The sequence below is a fragment of the Megachile rotundata genome, chromosome 15 (assembly GCF_050947335.1).
Source record: "Megachile rotundata isolate GNS110a chromosome 15, iyMegRotu1, whole genome shotgun sequence".
NCBI lineage: Eukaryota > Metazoa > Arthropoda > Insecta > Hymenoptera > Megachilidae > Megachile > Megachile rotundata.
The window spans coordinates 3,359,045-3,380,549 of record NC_134997.1 but is presented as its reverse complement, the minus strand read 5'-3'; the positions used below and the strand labels follow the sequence as shown (position 1 = coordinate 3,380,549).

At 38.9% G+C, this 21,505-nt stretch overlaps 3 protein-coding genes across 3 annotated transcripts in view; all 3 read right to left on the bottom strand.

Moving 5' to 3' along the window:
• LOC143265902 (uncharacterized) overlaps positions 1–21,505 on the bottom strand; it is a 155,148-nt gene that overhangs the window by 69,772 nt on the left and 63,871 nt on the right. The gene's annotated exons all lie outside the window — the stretch shown is intronic.
• LOC143265927 (uncharacterized) lies at positions 6,067–6,963 on the bottom strand. The gene has a single exon (XM_076540610.1). It carries the CDS (start codon positions 6,961–6,963, stop codon positions 6,067–6,069), a length of 897 nt encoding a protein of 298 aa, XP_076396725.1.
• On the bottom strand, positions 16,586–17,575 carry LOC143265926 (uncharacterized). The gene has a single exon (XM_076540609.1). It carries the CDS (start codon positions 17,573–17,575, stop codon positions 16,586–16,588), a length of 990 nt encoding a protein of 329 aa, XP_076396724.1.

Below are 21,505 nucleotides of genomic sequence, written 5' to 3'. Positions count from 1 at the left end.
AGGACTATAGGAGGGTTGGGGAAGCATTATCACCCTGTTTTGGGTCAGAAACTCACGTACTCGCAGCGCGTTGTGGCAAGGCGCGTGGCCGAGATGCACTATTCAGGTAGCGGAGATGTGTTTTCTCGTCCTGACGACCCTTTTTCGCAGTCTTTCCAGCACATACACTTAGTAGGCGGTGTTAACTATCTATTCTTTAGGAAGACATTCTTTATGGACTGTTTGACGGACTGTTTTGCTGGTTGGTAACCGTCCGGAACGTTAATCATCGTGAACCTCTTCCCGCCCTTCCTTAAAGGCCCTTAACCACCTCGAAATTTGTGAGTACAACAAAACAGTGTCCCCATAAGCCTCACGAATCATTTTATTTGTCTCCTCAAGAGATTTGTTTAGTTTAGCACAAAAAATTTATCGCGTATCGTTGTTCCGATCGTCGACGCCACTTTTTCCGTGACACGGTTATCAAACAGAGGGTCACAAAAATTCACGTCCTGTCCCTTTCACAGCTCGGAGAGCCCTGGGACCGGGTTCGTTGGAAAGCGAAGGGTCCCCCGCATCTAACCCACGTGGTCCCATCCCCCTCTGACCAACAGGAGCAGCGCAGGAATTTCGCTCTCATTACTTTTGGAACACACTCTGTATATGATGACGGATCGTCGTCGTCAACAGTACATATTTCTTCGCTACTATTTCCCTAATATAATAATTTTTCACACGTATAAAATATAGTGAGTTATTTAGAATTGCTTTTTCAGTATTCATAAATCAAATTTAATTAACAAATTTTGAAGAGGACCTTCCAAGTCGTTTTTCTTAAACAATAAATTCATTTAGTTTTTTAAAAATTATTGTTTTCTGTGTTATATTAAATATAAGAACCTTCCATGTTCCATCAAGTTATGGGCCCAGGTTACGTTTAATTAGTTACAAGTGTTTTTAGTGTTATTTACACTATTATTTTAAGGTCCATTTGCTTTAGTATTATCTTATTGAGTTTGGCATTTGTGAGACTGCGAAGAAAAATTATGATAAAATGGAAAGAGTGGCAAAAGTAGTTATAGTAAAACATGTAGTGGACTCTTTTCGTGGATTTGCAAAAAATAATAGTACTACAAAAGAAATTTTACAAAACTTCGATAGAATATATGAACGGAAAAGTGTGGCGACACAATTAATCATTAGAAATAAACTTTCAGCTCTAAAATTTAAAAATGACAAGCCGCTAATAGAGCACTATACGGAGTTTCATGAGCTAATTATAGTATTAATCGCAACAGGTGTAAAATTGGAAGAAGTAGCAAAGTTTCACATTTATTAACAATACTTGCAAAGTCGTACGAAGATGTGATTACAGCAATAGAAACCTTAATAGAAGATAATTTAATTCTCAACGTTGTGAAAACAGAATTATGAAGTAAAATTAAAAAGTGATATTAGTGATATTACTACTAAAGCGTTTCAACTCAATACGGAAGATAGTTCAACAATAGGAAAAGTCGGTATAAGAACGCAAAATTTAAGAATATATTTAAGAAGAGAAATAAAAATTATAAAGATTAAAGAAATTTCCAAAATAAATTAAAATGTCATATTTGTGGAAGAAACAATTAAGTAAGAAAAAGGAGCAGTATTTATTTGAGAAAATAAGAAATTATAGTCATTCAAATAATGGAAATCAACAAGCATGAATCTTATATGAATAGAACACCGAATGATGGCGCATCATCATCATTTGCTTTTATGGTTGGAAATTATCGACATGAAAACCACATTGGCAATAAATTACATTTTGTTTTAGACTCTGGAGCTTCCGATCACATCGCTAACAACAATAGCTATTTTATGAATTTCATTGAGTTAAATCCGCCTGTGAAGATTTCAGTTGCGAAAAGCGGAGAATTTATAACAGCAGTAAAAAGGGGAATTATCAACGTAATTAGTGATACAGGAGTAAATGGAATTTTGGACAATGTTGTCTACAGTGCAAAAGTTGCATAAAATTTATTGTCCGTCAGAAAAATGCAAAAGGCTGGAAATTATTTTTAATCAGAAAGGAATAAAAATAATAATTAATTTTGAAATTACCAAAATAAATACTAGAGTTTTTAATATTGTATCAGATAATTATGAACATTGGCATCAACGTTTAGATCATGTGAGTACAAAAAAATTTTTAGAATTGAAAAATAACGAAATGTTTGATGATATTAATCAGTTTGAAAAAGTTACATGAAATTTGTATATTAGGCTGTCGCGAGGTAGGTTAGGTGTGGAATGAATAAATATTGCTCGCAACAGTGTGTTTGCAAGAGGTAAGGTGTTTAATGTGAACTATGGAGACTATGTGTGATATTACAGAAATGCTATTGAATACAATGTTACGGAATCGGTATAGTATGTTCAATGATGCAGAATTGGAGGCTCGACTGATTATATCTGTTTTGACGCCCTTCCGCAGTATATATAAACTTTTCGGAGAAGGCGTAACTCCTTACACAGTTGAGGGTGGAGTTATTTTCCTCGCAGAGTCCTCCCATTTTCGACGGGGGAAAGAGTATTGTAAATTAGAATTTGAGAGTCGAAAATGTCCTTCCGGACCGCGCTGACCATGTGGCCTAATGAACCGTAACGGGACATGGCTGGCAGCGTTTATGGTAGGGTAGTCTATTGAGCTACGCACGTCCAAAAAACATAAAATAATTTCGCCGACTTACAGACTTTAGGGTAGGCTTAACTGCCTACACCTAAACATCTGTAAACGGTCAATGCTAATTTCTACCAACGCTGCGAACCATGTGCCGCTACATCACCCCCTTGCCAGTGATAACGCTATACAAAATTTACATGGTCTATATACATACATACATACTTACATACATGAAAATACACTAACAGTAATACAAGATAGAGCGCAAAAAAAAACTATATACAGACAAGAAAAACTATTTACATCGGTTACTTATGCCTGATAACGCTCGGTAAATCTAACTATACGGCCATGCCGTGTTTTAATTGGCACAGCTTGTTTCAAAATGCTCTTAGGACTACGGCTTGCTTGATCGCTCGCACTTCGTGTATCGGAAGTATTGTTCGTTACAAGTTGAGTCGGTTCTACATGCGCAGGTTTTAACCTATCGATACTAATGTTTTTCTCACGATCATTAATTAGCACAGTGAAATATTTACTATTACGGTTGATAACTTTATAAGGTCCGTCATACAGCGGTTGTAAAGAACGTTTTTCGCCATCGTGTCGAATAAATACATGTGTTGATGTGTGTAAATCTTTGTGTATAAATGGTGTATGTGTGCCGTGTCGTGAGGGTTTACAAGGTTGTATGTTTTTCATTGTGTGTTTGAAGCGTGAAACAAAATCGGACGTCACTGGACTATTTTGATCTTTATTGAAAAATTCTCCCGGTAATTTTAACGTGCATCCGTATACTAATTCTGCTGGAGTTGCGTGCAAATCTTCTTTATATGTGGATCTAATACCTAATAAGACTAGTGGGAGTACCTCGGTCCATTTGTCGGTCTCATGACAACGGATTGCTGATTTTAATTGTCGGTGCAATCTCTCTACCATACCATTAGATGAAGGATGAAAAGCGGTAGTTCTGATATGATGTGAACCAAGACACTGTGTTAATTCTTTAAAAAGTTGAGATTCAAATTGTCTACCCTGATCTGTAGTAATAATAGCTGGAACACCAAAGCGTGATATCCAACCTACTAAAAGGGTGTTTGCTATTGTCTCGGCTGTTATGTCCTCGACCGGCCAAGCTTCTGGCCAGCGGGTAAAGCGGTCGACACAGGTAAGGCAATACCTGTATCCTTGTGAAATGGGTAATGGTCCTACTATGTCAATATGAATGTGATGAAATCGTGAAACCGGTAATGAAAAATTGCCTAACGGAGATGAGGTGTGTCGTGTAATTTTGTTTCTTTGACAAGGAATGCATTGTTTAGACCAAGTGTTACAATCTTTGTTTATAGATGGCCAAACAAAGCGATCAGTAACCAGTCTGCGTGTGGCTTTAACTCCTGGGTGTGATAAATTGTGTAGTGTGTTAAAAATTTGTTTACGTAGGTTTGCGGGTACATATGGACGAACGGTAGGAGAAGAAGTGTCGCAAAAAATTTCCAACTCGCGATCTTTAAACGGGAACCTAATTTTCTTTAATTTAAGGGCAGTCTCAGACAGCAAGAGACTTTGAAGCTCTTCATCTGTCTGTTGAGACTGTGCCAATTCCGATAGATCAACGGGTTTATTAATCTCCTGTATTCTGGACAATGCGTCCGCGACTATGTTGTCTTTCCCTGATATGTGTTGAATGTCTGTAGTGAATTGTCCTATAAAATCTAGATGTCTGAACTGTCGTGGAGTGGAACGCTCTGGCCGCTGTTTGAAAGCGTAAACCAGAGGTTTGTGATCAGTGTAAATTGTGAATGCGTGACCTTCAAGGTTGTGTTTAAAACGACGAACTGCGGTGTAAGCGGCTAATAATTCCCGGTCATATGCACTATATTTTCGTTGGGCTGACGAAAGGCTTTTTGTAAAGAAAGACAAAGGCTGCCAGGTATCATCCACCCATTGCTGAAGTGCCGCTCCGATTGCGAAATCAGACGCATCCACGGTAACGCTAAGCTTAGCGCCAGGTACCGGGTGCGCCAGAAGGGTCGCTTCAGCAAGTGCTTCCTTTACCTGGGTGAAAGCAAGTTCGGCTTCTTTCGACCAGGCAATACGAGGATTACCACGAGCAGGTGCACCCTTTAATAAATCTGTTAATGGGACTTGTAATTTTGCGGCGTTAGGGACAAAACGACGATAAAAATTAAACATCCCTAAAAAACGTCGGAGTTCTTTTATATCTTGAGGTTTTGGAAAATTTCTGATGGCATCTACTTTCTCTGGATTTGGAGCAGTACCTTTACTGTTTACTGTATAACCAAGAAAATCTATTGAAGTTTGACCGAATGTACATTTAGCAGGATTAATAATGATACCGTATTTTTGAAGTCTATTGAAAAGTTGGCGAATGTGATCTAAATGCTCTTCTTCATTACGCGAAGCTATTAAGATATCGTCTAGATATGCATAACAAAAATCTAAGCCAAATAATACTTCATTAATAAACCTTTGGAATGTTTGAGCCGCGTTCATCAAACCAAATGGCATTTTGACGTACTCAAACAAACCAAAGGGGGTAGTAACTGCTGTTTTTTCTATGTCTGAAGGTTCTATGGGAATCTGATGATATGCTTTAACAAGATCTACTTTGGAGAAAACGGTTTTGCCATGTAATAAACTAGAAAAATCTTCGATATGCGGCAAAGGGTAACGGTCAGGTACTGTACGTGCATTTAGTGCTCGGTAATCCCCGCACGGCCTCCAACCTTTGTCCTTTTTAGGAACCAAATGCAAAGGCGAAGCCCACGGGCTTTTCGAAGGTCTAATTATACCTTCGGCCAAAAGATGCTCGAATTCCTCTTTTACTATTTTTAATTTATCAGGTGCTAACCTACGTGGTTTCGAAAACACGGATGGTCCTTTAGTCGTTTTAATGTGGTGTGTAATGTTGTGTTTTGTGCCTGTATGTGTACGTGTGGGAATGGTGATATCTATGAACTCTGTGAGGATTTTATGGTATGGAGAGTCACCGACAATTGTTTTGATTGAATTTAAATCGGCAATCCCCAGTTTTCCTCGTGACGTTAATTTTGTTTCAGTGTCGATTAGCTGTTTATTCCTTAAATCTACCAACAAGCCGTAATACTTAAGCATATCCGCGCCGATTATTGGTTTTGTGATATCCGCGATTATAAATTTCCACTTGATAATTCGCCGCAATCCTAAATTTAGATTTAAAACGATATCGCCATACGTTGAGATGGTCGAATCATTCGCGGCATACAAAGTGTATGTACTTTTGGGAGGATGTCCCTTAACTAATTTACGCGGATAAACGCTGATATCGGCGCCAGTGTCTATTAAAAATTCTACCTTACTGTCTTTGTCACTTAAGAATAGGCGGCTCGTGGCTGGATCGACGACTTCTGCCGCATCTAAGGTCGATCGGTCTCGTTTCCCTGGTGTTGCTGTTGACGTTGCGGGTAGGTGCAGGGGATGGTGCACCTTGTTGACCTGTCCCCGAACCTGCGATGGTACCAGCATACACCTGGCTGCGACGGGCTGGGGCTGCGGCTGTTGTTTCTGCCTCGGCTGGAGCTGCGGCCGTAGTTGCGCCACTTTTTCCGTCCGCGGAAAGTGGATCTCCCTGGATGCGTGGAATTGCTGTGCTTCGCAAGCTCCGCAACTTGCTGTGTTAAACGCGCCATCTGCTCGCACAATAGCTCGAATCGGGTGTCCGTGGACACAGCAGCACATTTCCCGATAGGCGTGATTTCATTGACCTTATCGGCCAATTCCGCCATCTTCTCGAGAGATGCATCCATCTGCGTGGCGAGGATGGTCCGCATTGATGCTGGCAGTCGATTCATCCAGATCGTCCTCAGGAAATTTTCCGGCACTTTAATATCCCCAGCCAGGTTGCGGAGATGGCGTAAAAATTGCGAAGGTGTCCTATCGCCAATTTCTTCATGTTCCAGGAGCTGCTGAATCCGTTGCTCCTGCGATCTGGATAACCTCCGTATAAGCTCCTCCTTGATCTTCTCGTATTTGCCAGTTGCAGGAGGATTTTGTATAACATCCTCGACCTCTTGCAAGCATTTAATGTCCAAAAACGACGTCACATAGAAATATTTTGTGGAATCCACAGTTATATTGTTGAGTGCGAATTGTGATTCCAATTGATGAAACCAGAGCAGCGGGTTACTGGACCAAAAAGGTGGGACACGTATACCCACACGGTCGATGTTCGACACCTCAAAGGGGTTTGATCCTTGCTGCTGATTTCCACTCTTTTGCGGGCTGAAGAAAACGTCTCTATCTTCATTAGCCATCACTAACACTAAATTCGCACTTATTGAACTAAATATAACTATGTGTGTCTCTATGTAAACTAAGTAAATGTCTGTATGAAGTCTCTTATATTTAACTGTGTCTTTTTGCACTTTATCACTGTGTTTCCACTAAATCACGTAACACTCACGCCGTGATCACGTCGCGGGTCACCAATTGTCGCGAGGTAGGTTAGGTGTGGAATGAATAAATATTGCTCGCAACAGTGTGTTTGCAAGAGGTAAGGTGTTTAATGTGAACTATGGAGACTATGTGTGATATTACAGAAATGCTATTGAATACAATGTTACGGAATCGGTATAGTATGTTCAATGATGCAGAATTGGAGGCTCGACTGATTATATCTGTTTTGACGCCCTTCCGCAGTATATATAAACTTTTCGGAGAAGGCGTAACTCCTTACACAGTTGAGGGTGGAGTTATTTTCCTCGCAGAGTCCTCCCATTTTCGACGGGGGAAAGAGTATTGTAAATTAGAATTTGAGAGTCGAAAATGTCCTTCCGGACCGCGCTGACCATGTGGCCTAATGAACCGTAACGGGACATGGCTGGCAGCGTTTATGGTAGGGTAGTCTATTGAGCTACGCACGTCCAAAAAACATAAAATAATTTCGCCGACTTACAGACTTTAGGGTAGGCTTAACTGCCTACACCTAAACATCTGTAAACGGTCAATGCTAATTTCTACCAACGCTGCGAACCATGTGCCGCTACATAGGCAAACAATCTAGATTACCATTAAAAAATTTAAAAGATAAAACTTATATTAAACGTCCATTATTTATTGTGCACACAGATGTATGCGGTCCAAATACTCCGTGAACAAATAATAGTAAAAATTATTTTGTTATTTTTGTGGATGAATTTACACATTATTGAATAACATATTTGCTTGCATATAAATCAGAAGTATTTACCGTGCTTCAAGATTTCGTCTCAAAAAGCACTGCACATTTTAATTTAAAAATAGTAAATTTATATTGTGATACTTGCCGAAAATTTCTATCGAATGAAATGAAAGAGTATTGTATTAAAAATGAGATAACTTATCACTTAACTGTTCCACATACGCCACAGTGAAATGGTGTCTCAGAACGAATGATGAGAACAGTAGTAGAAAAAGCTTGTACAATGTTAAGCGGTGCTAAACTAAATAAAATATTTTGGGGAGAGGCTTTATCAAGGCTTAGAGGCTAGCTCCCATTAGGGCTTTAAAAATAAATAAAGCACCATATGAATTGTGACACAGAAAAAGCCTAAAGTAGCATACTTAACAAGTTCTGTTAGTACGGTTTATGTTTTAAGTAAAACCAGAAAATCAAAATTTGATGAAAAATCCTGGAAAGGTATTTTTTTTGGTTATTGTACAAATGGATATAAAGTATGGGATGTACAGATTCAATAAAATAATTTTAAGAAAAAAAATACGCCGACTTCGAAATGCACTAAAAAGTATAAAATAATTTCTATTTCCTAATGAAGAAATTTCTATTTCATTCAATCATACAATTACGTAACAGACATGAATGAAACCTATTTACTCGTTAGGTAGTATATTAAATATATTTCAACCTTTTCGGAGGTGGCGCAAAATAAAAAGATTTTCTTGAACATGTCAACCTTTGGACAGCCAAACATAGGCAAAGCTTGTATAGCTATTTTTTTTCTATACATATAACTCGACAGCACGCCGCGAAGTAGGTGTTAGTGCGTATAGAATGTAACTATGGTCTATCTAGATTCATAGAGTATGCGACGGAAAGACTCGATCGCCGCATACACTATAAAGATAGAGCCCATCTGCCGCAAATTTGGTAATTCCCGCGTCGTGGGCTCTGTTTATAGGTTCTTAAATCCATGGCTTCCACATGCGAACGAAGTGAATTCAATTTCATTTATGTCAGAAACGTTGCGAAATGAAGATGCAGTCGTTACATTTACGTATATTACCAGATATATCTATAATGGTACGTATTCTTTCTCAGGATTTATTAATTTCCAATACGCCATATCACAATCAACTGGTTATTCGCAGCAACGCTTACTGAGGTATTTTTAATTTTGCGCCACCTCCGAAAAGGTTGAAATGTATGTAATATACTACCTAACGGGTAAATAGGTTTCATTCATATCTGTTACGTAATTGTATGATTGAATGAAATAGAAATTACTTCATTAAGAAATAGAAATTATTTTATACTTTTTAGTGCATTTCGAAGTCGGTGTATTATTTTTCCGAAAATTATTTTATTTAACGCTTTTTAGTGGAATGGGAAGAATTGTATAGGATACTGTGAGACAGTTCTTCCGGGCTTTTTTTTTGCCTGCGTAAATGCCATGAACATAATTAAGTAAAAGGCAACATGGATATTCGTTTTCCAATTTCTTTCTTCGCTAATATCTCGAAAACTAAAGCTTTCCGTCAATTATGCATAATGAAAAGGTTGTCCAGAACCATGCCCCTGACGACATATTAAAAGGACATTAAAATCGTTCGAAGTTGATTTCAAAAGTTAATAACAATTTTTTTCGCTAATATCTCGAAAACTAAACATTTCCGCGAAATTTGTATATGAATAAAATTGTTCAGAATCATGTCCGTGATAAGATATTAAAAGCGCACTAAAATCGAGAAAAGTATATTTTAAAAGTTGCCGGTTTTTTTGCAATAACAACACTTTGCAATTAAAAAATGAGAAATTTTTTGATACTGGTACCAATGGGGAGTCAGAACCTACCAAATGCAAAAGGTTTCGTTCCGATCGGTCCATCCAGATAGGCGTAATCGGCGAACATACATAGAAAAAGAAAAAAGCTGCCGGTATTTTTGCAATAACAACACTTTGCAATTAAAAAGTGAAAAATTTTTTGATAATGGTACCAATGGGGAGTCAGAACCTACCAGATGCAAAAGGTTTCGTTCCGATCTGTCCATCCAGCTAGGCGTAATCGGCGGGCACACATAGGAAAAAAAAAAAAGAAAAAATACTGATCGAATTGAGTAACCTCCTCCTTTTTCGAAGTCGGTTAAAAACTAAGTTCACATATACGACAGAGTTATGAATTGCTCCTAACGACTCGCTACACAAGTAATTATGATTGTAATTATATTGTGTGTGGTATTATTTTCATGAGAGAAACGAAACGAATGCGATAGTAAAAATTTAATTTACGAAAAACCGAAAACATAGAATTATAACTTTTTAATTGAGAAGTCTGCCCACATTTTTTGTATCGCTATTCTTTTCTACGTTCGGTGCACCATAAAAAATGCAATACCTATTCTATAATTGTGAAATTTTAGACTCGAAATTTTCATACCTATGGAGAAAATAGTGTATCACATACAGTAATTCGTCTCAGATTGCTGCTCTTGTTTCTCTCCCATTGTGCGCAAGACATCTCTTTCTGCGCCTATGCTTTGCGTTATTGTTGCGCCTATGTTAGTCTCGATCGAGTCAGTCAAATGCAACACTGTATACACCGCTTTGTCTTGCAAGCTGACATGGCAATATAATTTTTCCTAATGTATGGAGAAATTATAATGTAAGGAAATAGAAAATCGACAGACGATCGGCACGGGCCACGTGCTTTTTGTCAGTGCATTCCCCTTCCGCAAGGAAACTCCGCTGGGCCTAAGTGCCATAAACAACCATGCTGACGGGGGTGTCCTCAAGCCGGGACCGTGTCTAGAGAGGCATTCTTGTATTGGCTTTTGCCGTGATACGTTTCTAGTAAATCATTTAGTATTCTACATAAAACGCCCACTGTTCATTTAGCGAAAAACCTCACCTTTACTTTCATTCTATCCGTTTCATCTTACAATAAATGCCTCTGATATAAATAAATGTTCGTAATATAGAAATATAATTTTTTAATTTTTACATTTTTCGACTTCTATCTTGTGTAACATTTTCGTGAGGGTTTTTCAATTAAACTGAGATTAAACATGGTATAATTTGGATAATATTTATCATTCATTAAAAAACGGGTTGCTGTAACATGTTGATTTAGGATCCATAAGTGATTTTTGATTTTGCAACGAAGAATACAAATTTTCCATAAACCGGCTTAAAAACAACGAATGAATTTTCACTTCGCAATGTGATCCTTCCCCTCCGCCGTCCTTCCAAATCAATTCCTGTCTTGCTTCTGGAAAGTCTGTTAAAACATCGACAAGCATTTAAATGTCTTATAGGAAATAGGCGGTGAGATAAAGTAATACACTTTCAATTATATTTTAATAGAAACTTTAATTTAACTTCTGAAGCTCTGAAAGGTACGTCTTTACTAGGCAACGAAAACCGTAAGAATAAGAAAACTCGTCGAAGGAAAAATCCGTTACGAGTCTATAGACCCTATGGGTCCTATGGTGAAAAACAAACATCTGCAACCTCTTAAGTCGAAACTCCAACGTAAGAGAAAGTTTACGACCCGATGATTTTTGCTGAAGGCAACACTTATTGTGTTGAATAAATCCAACATGTCTCACCGGTTTTTTCTGTTAGTTTGGTGAGCCGGCGGTGCGGCTCGCTTTTGTTAACGCCGGCAAAAACAAGCCGCGGCGGGTAATAGAGAGTTGTCGAATTTCGATTTTCATGTGTACTGTTTGTACAGTGTAAGTTTTAGGTTCCGACCTACATTACACTGAGAATTAAATTACTGTATAAAGAAGATTAAGAAGGCGGCTGGCGCGATGGTCATGATCGCTCCGTTCATATAAATCAATAAAATATAGCAATTAAATTAACGCGCAAATAATATTATTAATTTAACAACGAATTAAAAATATTAAAACGTTTCTAATCACATTACGTTTCGTTTATATTTTGTATACTTCTTCGTTGACTACATCATTTCCATAACCTAAACAAAAAGTGAAATAACATCTTTATTGCGATGATTGGTACCTTCTGTTTATGACGCATCCACGCGCTGCGCAGTACTTTGCATATGTGGGCATTGCGGACAAAATTTATAACATATCTTCTGTATAGAATATTCTTGTTATTGTTTGTCTAATTCAATTTTATATGGCTGTGTTTTCAATCTGCTATACTGTTAGAAAATTTAAAATTTGTGTTATGTATTGGGAAACAATGAAAAAAACACAACCACGAAAATGAACCCCAAAAAGAATAACCCTTCACCTTTATTATACTTTACTACAATTCTCTTCGCTCAACTCGCTCAGACATGTACAGTGTAGCTCGCTATCTCACAGCTGACTCATATTACGCTCGCATCCGTTCCTATGAGGCGTCGGTATGTTAGGGCACCGACAATATCACACTTCCCCTCGTAAAGCAAACAAAATTGGTAACCTACTAAAATTTATCATATTTCCAACGTGCTGGCGGTTTTCGATTCCTTGCCGGTTGAATGCGTAAGTCTGCAGGCGCCACTGTATTTTTCTCCGTTTGTCCCCCACCGGCCGCTGAATTTGCATCTACGTTACTGTTATCCAGGTTAAGAGTAGGTTTTTGAGTATCGATAACTGGTGGAGGAGGGTAATATTGCACCCTGTCCGCATCTATCGCAGGGGTATTTTCTCCGATTTTTAACATTTGATTTACATGTCTTCGTACAGTATTGCCATTATCTAATTTAATTTTGTAATGTAAAATACCTAGTTTAGATTCTACCTTCCCCAAAAGCCATTTGTTCTTTCCAACGTAGTCGCGTATACTCACTCTCTCTCCCATACGAAAAAATTTTTTGCATTCGTCGTGTTTACATGAGTCGCAATTTGTTTGTACATAGGGTGTATGAAATCTAAATGCGAATTTACTTTTCTAGCAAAAAATAGTTCCGCGGGAACTTTCCCTGTCTGTGAATGTACGCTTATTCTGTATTGCAGCAATAATTTGCATAGGTTTTCGTGTATTGATTTATTTTCTTCACATAGTTTCTTTAACCCGTTTTTTACCGTCTTAACCATGTTTTCCGCCTGCCCGTATGTGGCAGAGTAGTATGGCGCTGTATATTTAATCGTACAATTTATTTCTCGCATGAAATACTTAAACTCACTAGATGTGAAGGTTCTACCGTTATCCGTGACAATGACTTTCGGCATTCCGAATTCGCTAAATATTACTCTATAAACTAGGATGGTATTTCCTGATGACATTGTATTGACTATTCTTACAATAGGGAATTTCGAGTAAGCATCGACTAAAATCACAAATGTTTTACCCAGGAATGGCCCGGCAAAGTCTATGTGTTCTCTATCGAAAACATTTTCCGCTTCTTCCCAAACATGAGTATCGACCTTTGCTGGGTTATTCTTGTGCAGATTGCAGGATGTACAATTTCTTACAAGGTTCTCAATATCTTTATTTATCGACGGCCACCATACAAGTTTGCGTGCTAAACTCTTCTATTGGGATTATGGAGGCTAGGTGTTATTTTAATAAAACACAGTAATTAAATTTAACTTTGAAAATGAATTAGTGAACTCTTCTGTATATTCTTTATTAGATGTTTACTCGAGACGTGCGCTTTTTAGACTAGTCCTCGGACCGTTTTTTCTCACGAGAGGTCCCATGCCTCATTGATACTTTCGTGTATCTCAGCATGCTTACACTAGAAGGACCGTCTTAGATAACGCAGTTCGTCGAATTCCTAATTACACAGGATGTTTATACCTTGCCTTTAAAATAAGCTATGGAAGAAGTAACGTAAGATTGATTTTTGTATATTCCAACATCTTCATTTTAATAATACCGAAATGTCCCCAGTGCAGTTCGCGCAGAATTTTTTCCTTGAGTTTTTCGGGTACAACCTGTTAGAAACTTTGTCAAAAAGGGATGCGTTCCCAATTAAGGTGCTGGGGTAAGTGCCGAGAGGTCAAACTCAGTCCTCCTACCAAAGGCATCCCTGCCTCCCCACTACGTGGCCAGATCCTCCAGGAACAACGTCCCTATTCAACTTAGCATTGCAATAACAAACTATCTGTCCTTTTCTACAATCTCAGAAGCTAACAAAGCAAGCAATCCTACGACATCTGATGACCATACGACTCCAAGTCAATAGCCATCATCTATCGCCACACTTGGACTCTCATAAACGACCTTTCGCTTAGACCTCACGCAGGCTATCCCTATCATAAATCGTTCGAAGGCAAAATAGCACAGGCTAATTGCCCTCAACGACCCTCCAAAATACGTTGGCGCTAACAAACCACTTTATCGTTACGCAAGATGACATCATTGCTAATTGAAAATTCTTCTACGTTAGCATTTTGTTTTTTTGACCGATTGCCCTGTTTTGTAATTTCCTTATAAATTTTTTGCAATTCTGTATCTGTTTTTGTGCATTCCGCGATCTCCTTCGCCGTAATAGGCAGAAGTTCCATCGACTTCAAGTAGAAAATATCCGCTACGTCGTGTGTGTAGTTGTTTCCGATCTCTAGAGGTAGTCTTGACAGGCCGTCCGCATTAGCATTTTTCGCAGAGTTTTTGTACCGTATTTCGTAATTGTAGGCGCGCAGAAATAAAGCGTAATGTTGCATACGTAATGCTGCGAATGTAGGTAGGTTTTTATCCGGTGAAAAGATACGCGTCAAAGCCTGATTATCCGTTATAAGAGTGAACTTAGCTCCAAATAAATATTGGTGAAATTTTTTAATGCCAAATATGATAGCGTAAGCTTCTTTATCAATATTTGCATATTTCTGTTGTGTATCGTTCAGTTTCTGAGAAGCGCATTGAATAATTCTCTCTGATCCGTCGGGATAAGCGTGCGAAAGGACTGCGCCCACCCCATAACTGCATGCATCTACAGCTAAAATTAATGGCAACTGCGGATCGTAATATGCCAAAATTTTATTTTCACAAAACGCTCGTTTAGCCTGGGTGAACGCGTCTTCGCATTGCCTATCCCAGTTGAAAGGTACGTTATCTTTTAATAGGTTGTGCAAAGGATGTAAGATTGCCGCCAAGTTTTTTATGAATCGTGCGTAATATGTAACAAAACCCAAAAATGCACGTACTTCTGATTTGTTTTTCGGTTTAGGCATATTTTCTATTGCCGCGTATTTTTTCGGATCCTTGTTAATTCCGTTTTTATCAACTATGTATGTACCCGCAGAAAAGAATACTATTTTTGAAAAATTCACATTTCTCTAGATTGATTTGAATATTATAATCATGCAATCGTTTGAAGATTAAATCTAATTTTTTAATGTACTCCTCATTAGTACGGCTTGCAATACGAATGTCATCGAGGAAAATTTTGAGACCATCTATGTCGCGAAGGATTTCTTCTATAGTACGTTGCCAAATAGCCGGAGCGGACGCTATACCGAACATTAACCTTGTGACGTCGTGCGACGACGTTTGATCTAGTTGCTTAAGGACTATATATATATATATATATATATATATATATTGCGATTCTGACATAATTAGTTATAAGACACAGTCCCGCACGCGTTATAAATAAGATAGCATAAGTTTCACATTCCTTTACTCCTAGGTCCTCAAGTTCACCCCTTTATCTTAACCTAAACATCCTGCTATGCACATTCATATCTAATTCCGCGAATCTCTATTTACATCACGCAATCTCCAGACAATAACAGATCATAACTAATCTCTCTTTATCTTCCCTTTTGACACCACCGAGCAATATAAAAGCCCAGTTCGAATAGCTTCGCAGCAGTAGCGGTCCGACTAGTCACAGGGTTCGATCCCCTCGTGCTGGACTCTGCTAGTTTCCATCCTAATTCCACCCATTTCCTACCAACTCCAAATTACGCGTCTCATTTATATTATAACTCTAAGTTCATTGTATTAGTTTATATTCCGACATCATCTTTAGTATTGAATATATTTTATATTTAGTTATATTCGCCTTTAATCATTTCCTATAAACCCGAGATCTCTTTAAGAGCTTTTGATTATTTAAAATACGTATACTCGATTACGCTGGATCTGGTGGTGCGAGACATAGCCGCACGAGATCAATTACATTGCGAAGTCGAGATAGGTAATCCACATCGCCACGGTGGTGCGAGACATAGCCGCACGGTGCGCATATGATGTGTTTGATGCCTCTGCATTTTTAGTCAGCTCATGGGGAGACAAAGACGAGGAGGTCGTAGATACCAACTACGTAAGATCCTACGCACCTTATACCTACCCTGTCCAGCTCCTACTACACGACCAGTTATCCGCGACGTTAAGTATCAGTTATTACTTATTGATATACCTGTGAAGAAGATCATAGTGAAGGATCTTCTACCTAAGGATCCAAGACGAGAAATCTATTGTAAAAATTAAGGAGGAAGCTTCGGGTAAGTACTGTGTCATACTTGTACACTCTGGGATCCCTGACATACGACGGGCGCACGTACCGCGTGGTCTAAAAGATTGTCAATTCAAGAGCAATTCCGGACCTTCAGCAAAGGTACCATCCGGGACGTAACAACCTTGTAGGTTTGTAAAGACCGCAGTGAGTCGCAAGTGTAAACAAGCTTTGTTGCTCTTCGCATACTTGTAATTGTAAATACGCATGTTTTAGGTCGATTTTCGAAAATACCGTCATACCCGACATACATGAGAATTGGGTAAAGGATATTCGTCAACTAGTAAATTTTTATTCACGGGACACTATAATCTCCGCAAATACGGACTGTTCCGCCTTTTCTTAACGATGGAACTATAGGCGTCGCCCATTCAGATGACTTAACCGGAATTAGGATTTCTTTAGATACCAATCTATCAAGTTCTATTTTAATCTTCTGTTGCATTTTGAATAGAACCGTTCTATGTTTAATGAAAATTGGTTTAGCATTATCTTTAAGTGTAAATTTTGCCACGTATGATTTTATTGGCTCTACTCTATCGTTCGTAATGTCGTATTTTCGTAATAAATTTAGTATAGCTTGCTCAACGGTTCCCGTGTATATCGAGTTAACCTCAGTTTCTTTTGTTTTGATGAATTCGAAACTTCTTTTACTGCCTTCTGCTAATTCCATCGTAATAGCTGTGTTAACAGTTGTATCAAAGGTCAAATTTTGCGTTTCCAGGAGCCTAGCCTGGATGATTGGATTGCGAAATCCTGCTATCAGTTGAGTGCGTATCGCCGTTTTCAAATATGACCCGAAATTGCATTTAGCGCTTAATTTGTGTAAATCGTTAACAAATTCCTGTATCGATTCATCCTCTCGTTGTTTTCGTTGTTGAAATACGAAGATCTCTGCAGCTTCCAAGGGTTCTGGTTCCAAGATTGTTTTCAGACACTTTTTTATTGTATTAAGCGGAGTAATGTAAGGATTGGCGCCATCCATAGCGTTCCCCAGTTTCGTGTACGTATCAATACCTATGTATTGTAGTAAGTAGGATCTTTGCTTCGTTTCCGTTGTAATTTCAAACGCAGCAAAAGCGCCTTCCAATCTTTGTAGCCACGTGCTCCATTTATGTTTCGCCATATCGTACGTCTCAATTTCTGCCATTCTTTGAGCTGCTAATGCCGTAGTACTTTGTAAATTTCTAACCGCTGTTGTACTTTCCGCCAACTTCAATTCCGGGTTCTTCGCGTCTTCTTCCGTCGTGATCTTTTCTTTATTGCACGGGTTTCCCGCATTCATTAGCACTATTAAGTCGATCGTCCTAATCCACTACGCCTTCCTCACGTGAGAAAAAACGTTTTTACTTCGCCCACACAAAAAATAAAATAAAAAAAAAAATCCCATCCTCGTCGCCACTTGTTATGTATTGGGAAACAATGAAAAAAACACAACCACGAAAATGAACCCCAAAAAGAATAACCCTTCACCTTTATTATACTTTACTACAATTCTCTCCGCTCAACTCGCTCAGACATGTACAGTGTAGCTCGCTATCTTACAGACTGACTTATATTACGCTCGCATCCGTTTCTATGAGGCGTCGGTATGTTAGGGCACCGACAATATCACAGTTTGTATAAATGCAACGGCCAAAACAGGACGTATGCGTGTTAGATATACTATTTTTTTAATTATCAGCGATGGGTATTCGGTGAAGGTTTTAGGTTAGGTGCCATGCGGTCTCTTTATTCTCCCCACTCTGTGTCCAGATCCTTCTAGAATATCCTAACCGCTTTTCACGCGCTACGCAGCACAATGACAAGTCATTGATTACGAGGTACGATATTTTCTGTAAACTAAATCATTCAAAACTATAGGAGGTAGTGAAGTGGAGAGCGAGGCAGAGTCTAATTTTTAATAATAAATAATAAAGTTCAATATTGTATTCACAAGCGATGTGTTGCAAGACAAATGTCACTGAATAGAATACAAAATATATATTTTCTTGGTACGACGAAAAAGTGGGAAGAAAACGAAGAATGGAAAAGAGGGTGACTTTTTGAAACTGGGAATTTCTCAATATCTCCGCCAACGGTCATCAGGCCCTAACCGTTACAGGGTTGACCGTTCGGCACTCGGCCTTCTACAAATTACCGTAGCAGCAATAAATCTGAGGATCGCCTCGGCTTTTTTAAATTACATTCGGAATCAGAAAATAACAACTACGTTAACCTTGGGCTCAACGTGCAAGCCACCCGAGTAAAAACTATTTAAAAAATGTTCAATATTTCAAACCTTCTTAACTTTACAATAATTATCTTATGGATCTGCACTTTGACGATATTCAAAAAAAGTGAATCGACCTCTAATCATTATACAGTACTGATTTGTAACACTTATTTCCTCTTTTTTTTTTTTTACCCCGATTGGTTGAGCGAAAGAAGTTGGATACGAGAGGAGAGTTCGTACCGTTTTTAAAATAGGGTTCGCGTTGAAAGATTTCAAGGCAAGAGGAAGGATAGCAATTCAGCCAATGACACACTCGTTGAAATCTGATACACACGAAATTTATTAAATTTTGGTATTTATTATGGGTGGTTTATAAATTCTTTGTTTTTATGCCCCGAGCGCTTGAACGTGGCCCCGCGATACTATCGGCAAAATTCTTCGAAAAGCAAATCCACTGATGCGAGATTGCGATATCCGCTTTAGACTTGATTTCTATTATTATTACTCCGGAGAGTTTACAAAAACGATTTTGGAATTCGCTAGCTACCGATGTTTATACCCAGACGAGCGTTCGTCACCTCGCGTGGTAAATATATTGTATTCGGCCTTGACAAGGCCGCGGCAAGTGACAAGCGAGATAAAAACCCCTTTTTTGACTTTAACACTTTGTTTGGAAGTTATTCTAGCTAGGACGCTGGTGCTCAACTTGCGGCGCACTATCGTTAGACTACGCTCTTTAGAGCGTGTGACACGGGAATGTTCAAAATATGATCAGTGGGTTTTTTTAGCCACTCAATCACATATGACATTGGCCACGCCACTGTGACTATGAGCTAACAGTAAGAGAAGGAATGCATACTCGCGAATTGTGTGGGTTCCGGCCCCTCTGTAACTCACCACACACAAGGGTAACGATAGCTCCAAATCCTCAATTCTGGTTCCGAGTCACGCCAAAAAGAACTTCCAAATTGTAGTAAACTGCCCGAGCTCAGGAGAGAGTGAATAACGAACCTGAGGGTTTCTAGGGCCTGAAGACTTCGTTATCACCCCTGGCTTTGCTCGTTTGTAATTCGTCTATACGTGAGATGGGAGAGGCACTCGTCTGAGCGAGCGAGTCTCGTTTCTCCGATTTTCAAATTAACAATAACTTGGAAGTTTTCTGTCTATTAGAATTATCACGTCACCTACTTCGCACTCCAAATTGCATTGAAATGCCTGAGCTCAGGAATGGATGAAAAACGAGTTTTTGGGATCTACGGCCTCAAACACGTTATCACCATTGGCTTCACTCGTACGACATTCGCGAGTACTCGAGATGGGAGAGGCACCTTTTAGAAATAAGTGAATCTCGGTTCTCGGATCTTCGAATGTACGTAAACCTGGAGTGGCTTTCCTAGTTGACTCTGATCCCCCGGATGCAAAATCTCCGATTTTCCAAATCGCGGGAATAACGCGTAACTGTGCCGTGATACAGTTTGGATCGACGACTCCTCAGTTTGAGGCGCGAACAATAACCGCGAGCACCAGCCGTTTTACTGCGTGTTCGATAGTCAGTTTGACTCAAGCTATGTTCCGTTTTTCACTAGGCGGACCCCCTTGTTAGGATTACGAGTGATCTAGAAGCCGATAGAGATCAGAGTGATGATCGATCTCACGGCTTGCGGGACGATCGCTCACCTGTTACCTGGAGGGGATCACACGCATGCGCTATTTGGACGCGTGACGAAATAGTTTGCCTAATTGCTCTCTACCCCACCCCGCAATCCGCGAACTATGAATCGCTAATATGTGAGCGTGCCTTGTACGGTTACAGATTCGTAACAAGCAAATTTCTATCCCCTCTTCTTTGTTTAAAGTGGGCCGCTGAGTGAGAGATCCGTGAAAGAGTGAGAGGTCCGCGAAACCGAAGAAGTCATAAATTTTTAGGATCGACTGAATAGTTTAGTGGAAAGAGGACAGAACATATATATTGTTTTCTCACTCTGATGCATAGCGATTCTGTCGTCCATTCAACTAATTCTACATTGATTCGTAATAAGCCACTCGCTCGGGTCTGACAAGTTGCTTGTTACGAATCCGGTATATTATACATAGACATGTTCCATTCACAAAATTTTACTTGCATTAAAAAGGGAAAGAATGTTATGTTCTGTCCTTTTCTAAAGAATAACATTTCTGCTCGACCGATTACTCTATAGTTTACCGCTACCGTCGCGTCATCGCGCTCGAGAACAAAGACAAGCCGAATAGTATACCTGATTCGTCACGAGCAACTCGCCAGACCTGAGAGAATTGCTTATTACGAATCAATACTGCACACTATTCTCTCCATAAATGTGAAAAAGATCTCTAACGTAAGAGTAAAAATTTTATCCCCACTACTGGGGGATCCTCCTCGGAATCAGTCAAGAATAAATCACATTCAGTCGCCGAAACAACAAGAATCAAATATCGGTGAGACACATACTAATGCAAGAAAACGGAAAGATTGCAATTTTCTTATTTCTTTCTAATTTTTCATGAAATTTTTCCTGTCGTATTTATCTAGCTTTCCTGATTAAAATGACACCAAACATGATATAATTACGTTAACAATTGCATGTGTAACGAGTGAATAAAGTTTTTAACATAACAACGGAAGGCGAATGGAAAAGAGGCAGAAGGGTGAAGCGTTCGGCAAATATGAAAGACTCACGCCTGCTCTGTCTTTTAAATTCAAAAATCAAAATTCTTTATTTTTGGTTGTTCGTCAATGGAACTTTTACCATCGAATTTGCCTCGTATTTTTGATTAAAATGACACCAAACACTATGTAATTTGAGTTATATTTACTTGCAGTATCTTATTGTAGTAAAGTCATCGATGTATGTTCAACATTTGAAATTACAAATAAACATATGAAGGTAAAGGTGGTACAAACTTCTAGAGACGAACAGGAAACAGCACCCCCAAGAAGATTTGAAAAATTCCCAAAATTGACGAAGTTACCTCTAGGGGAAT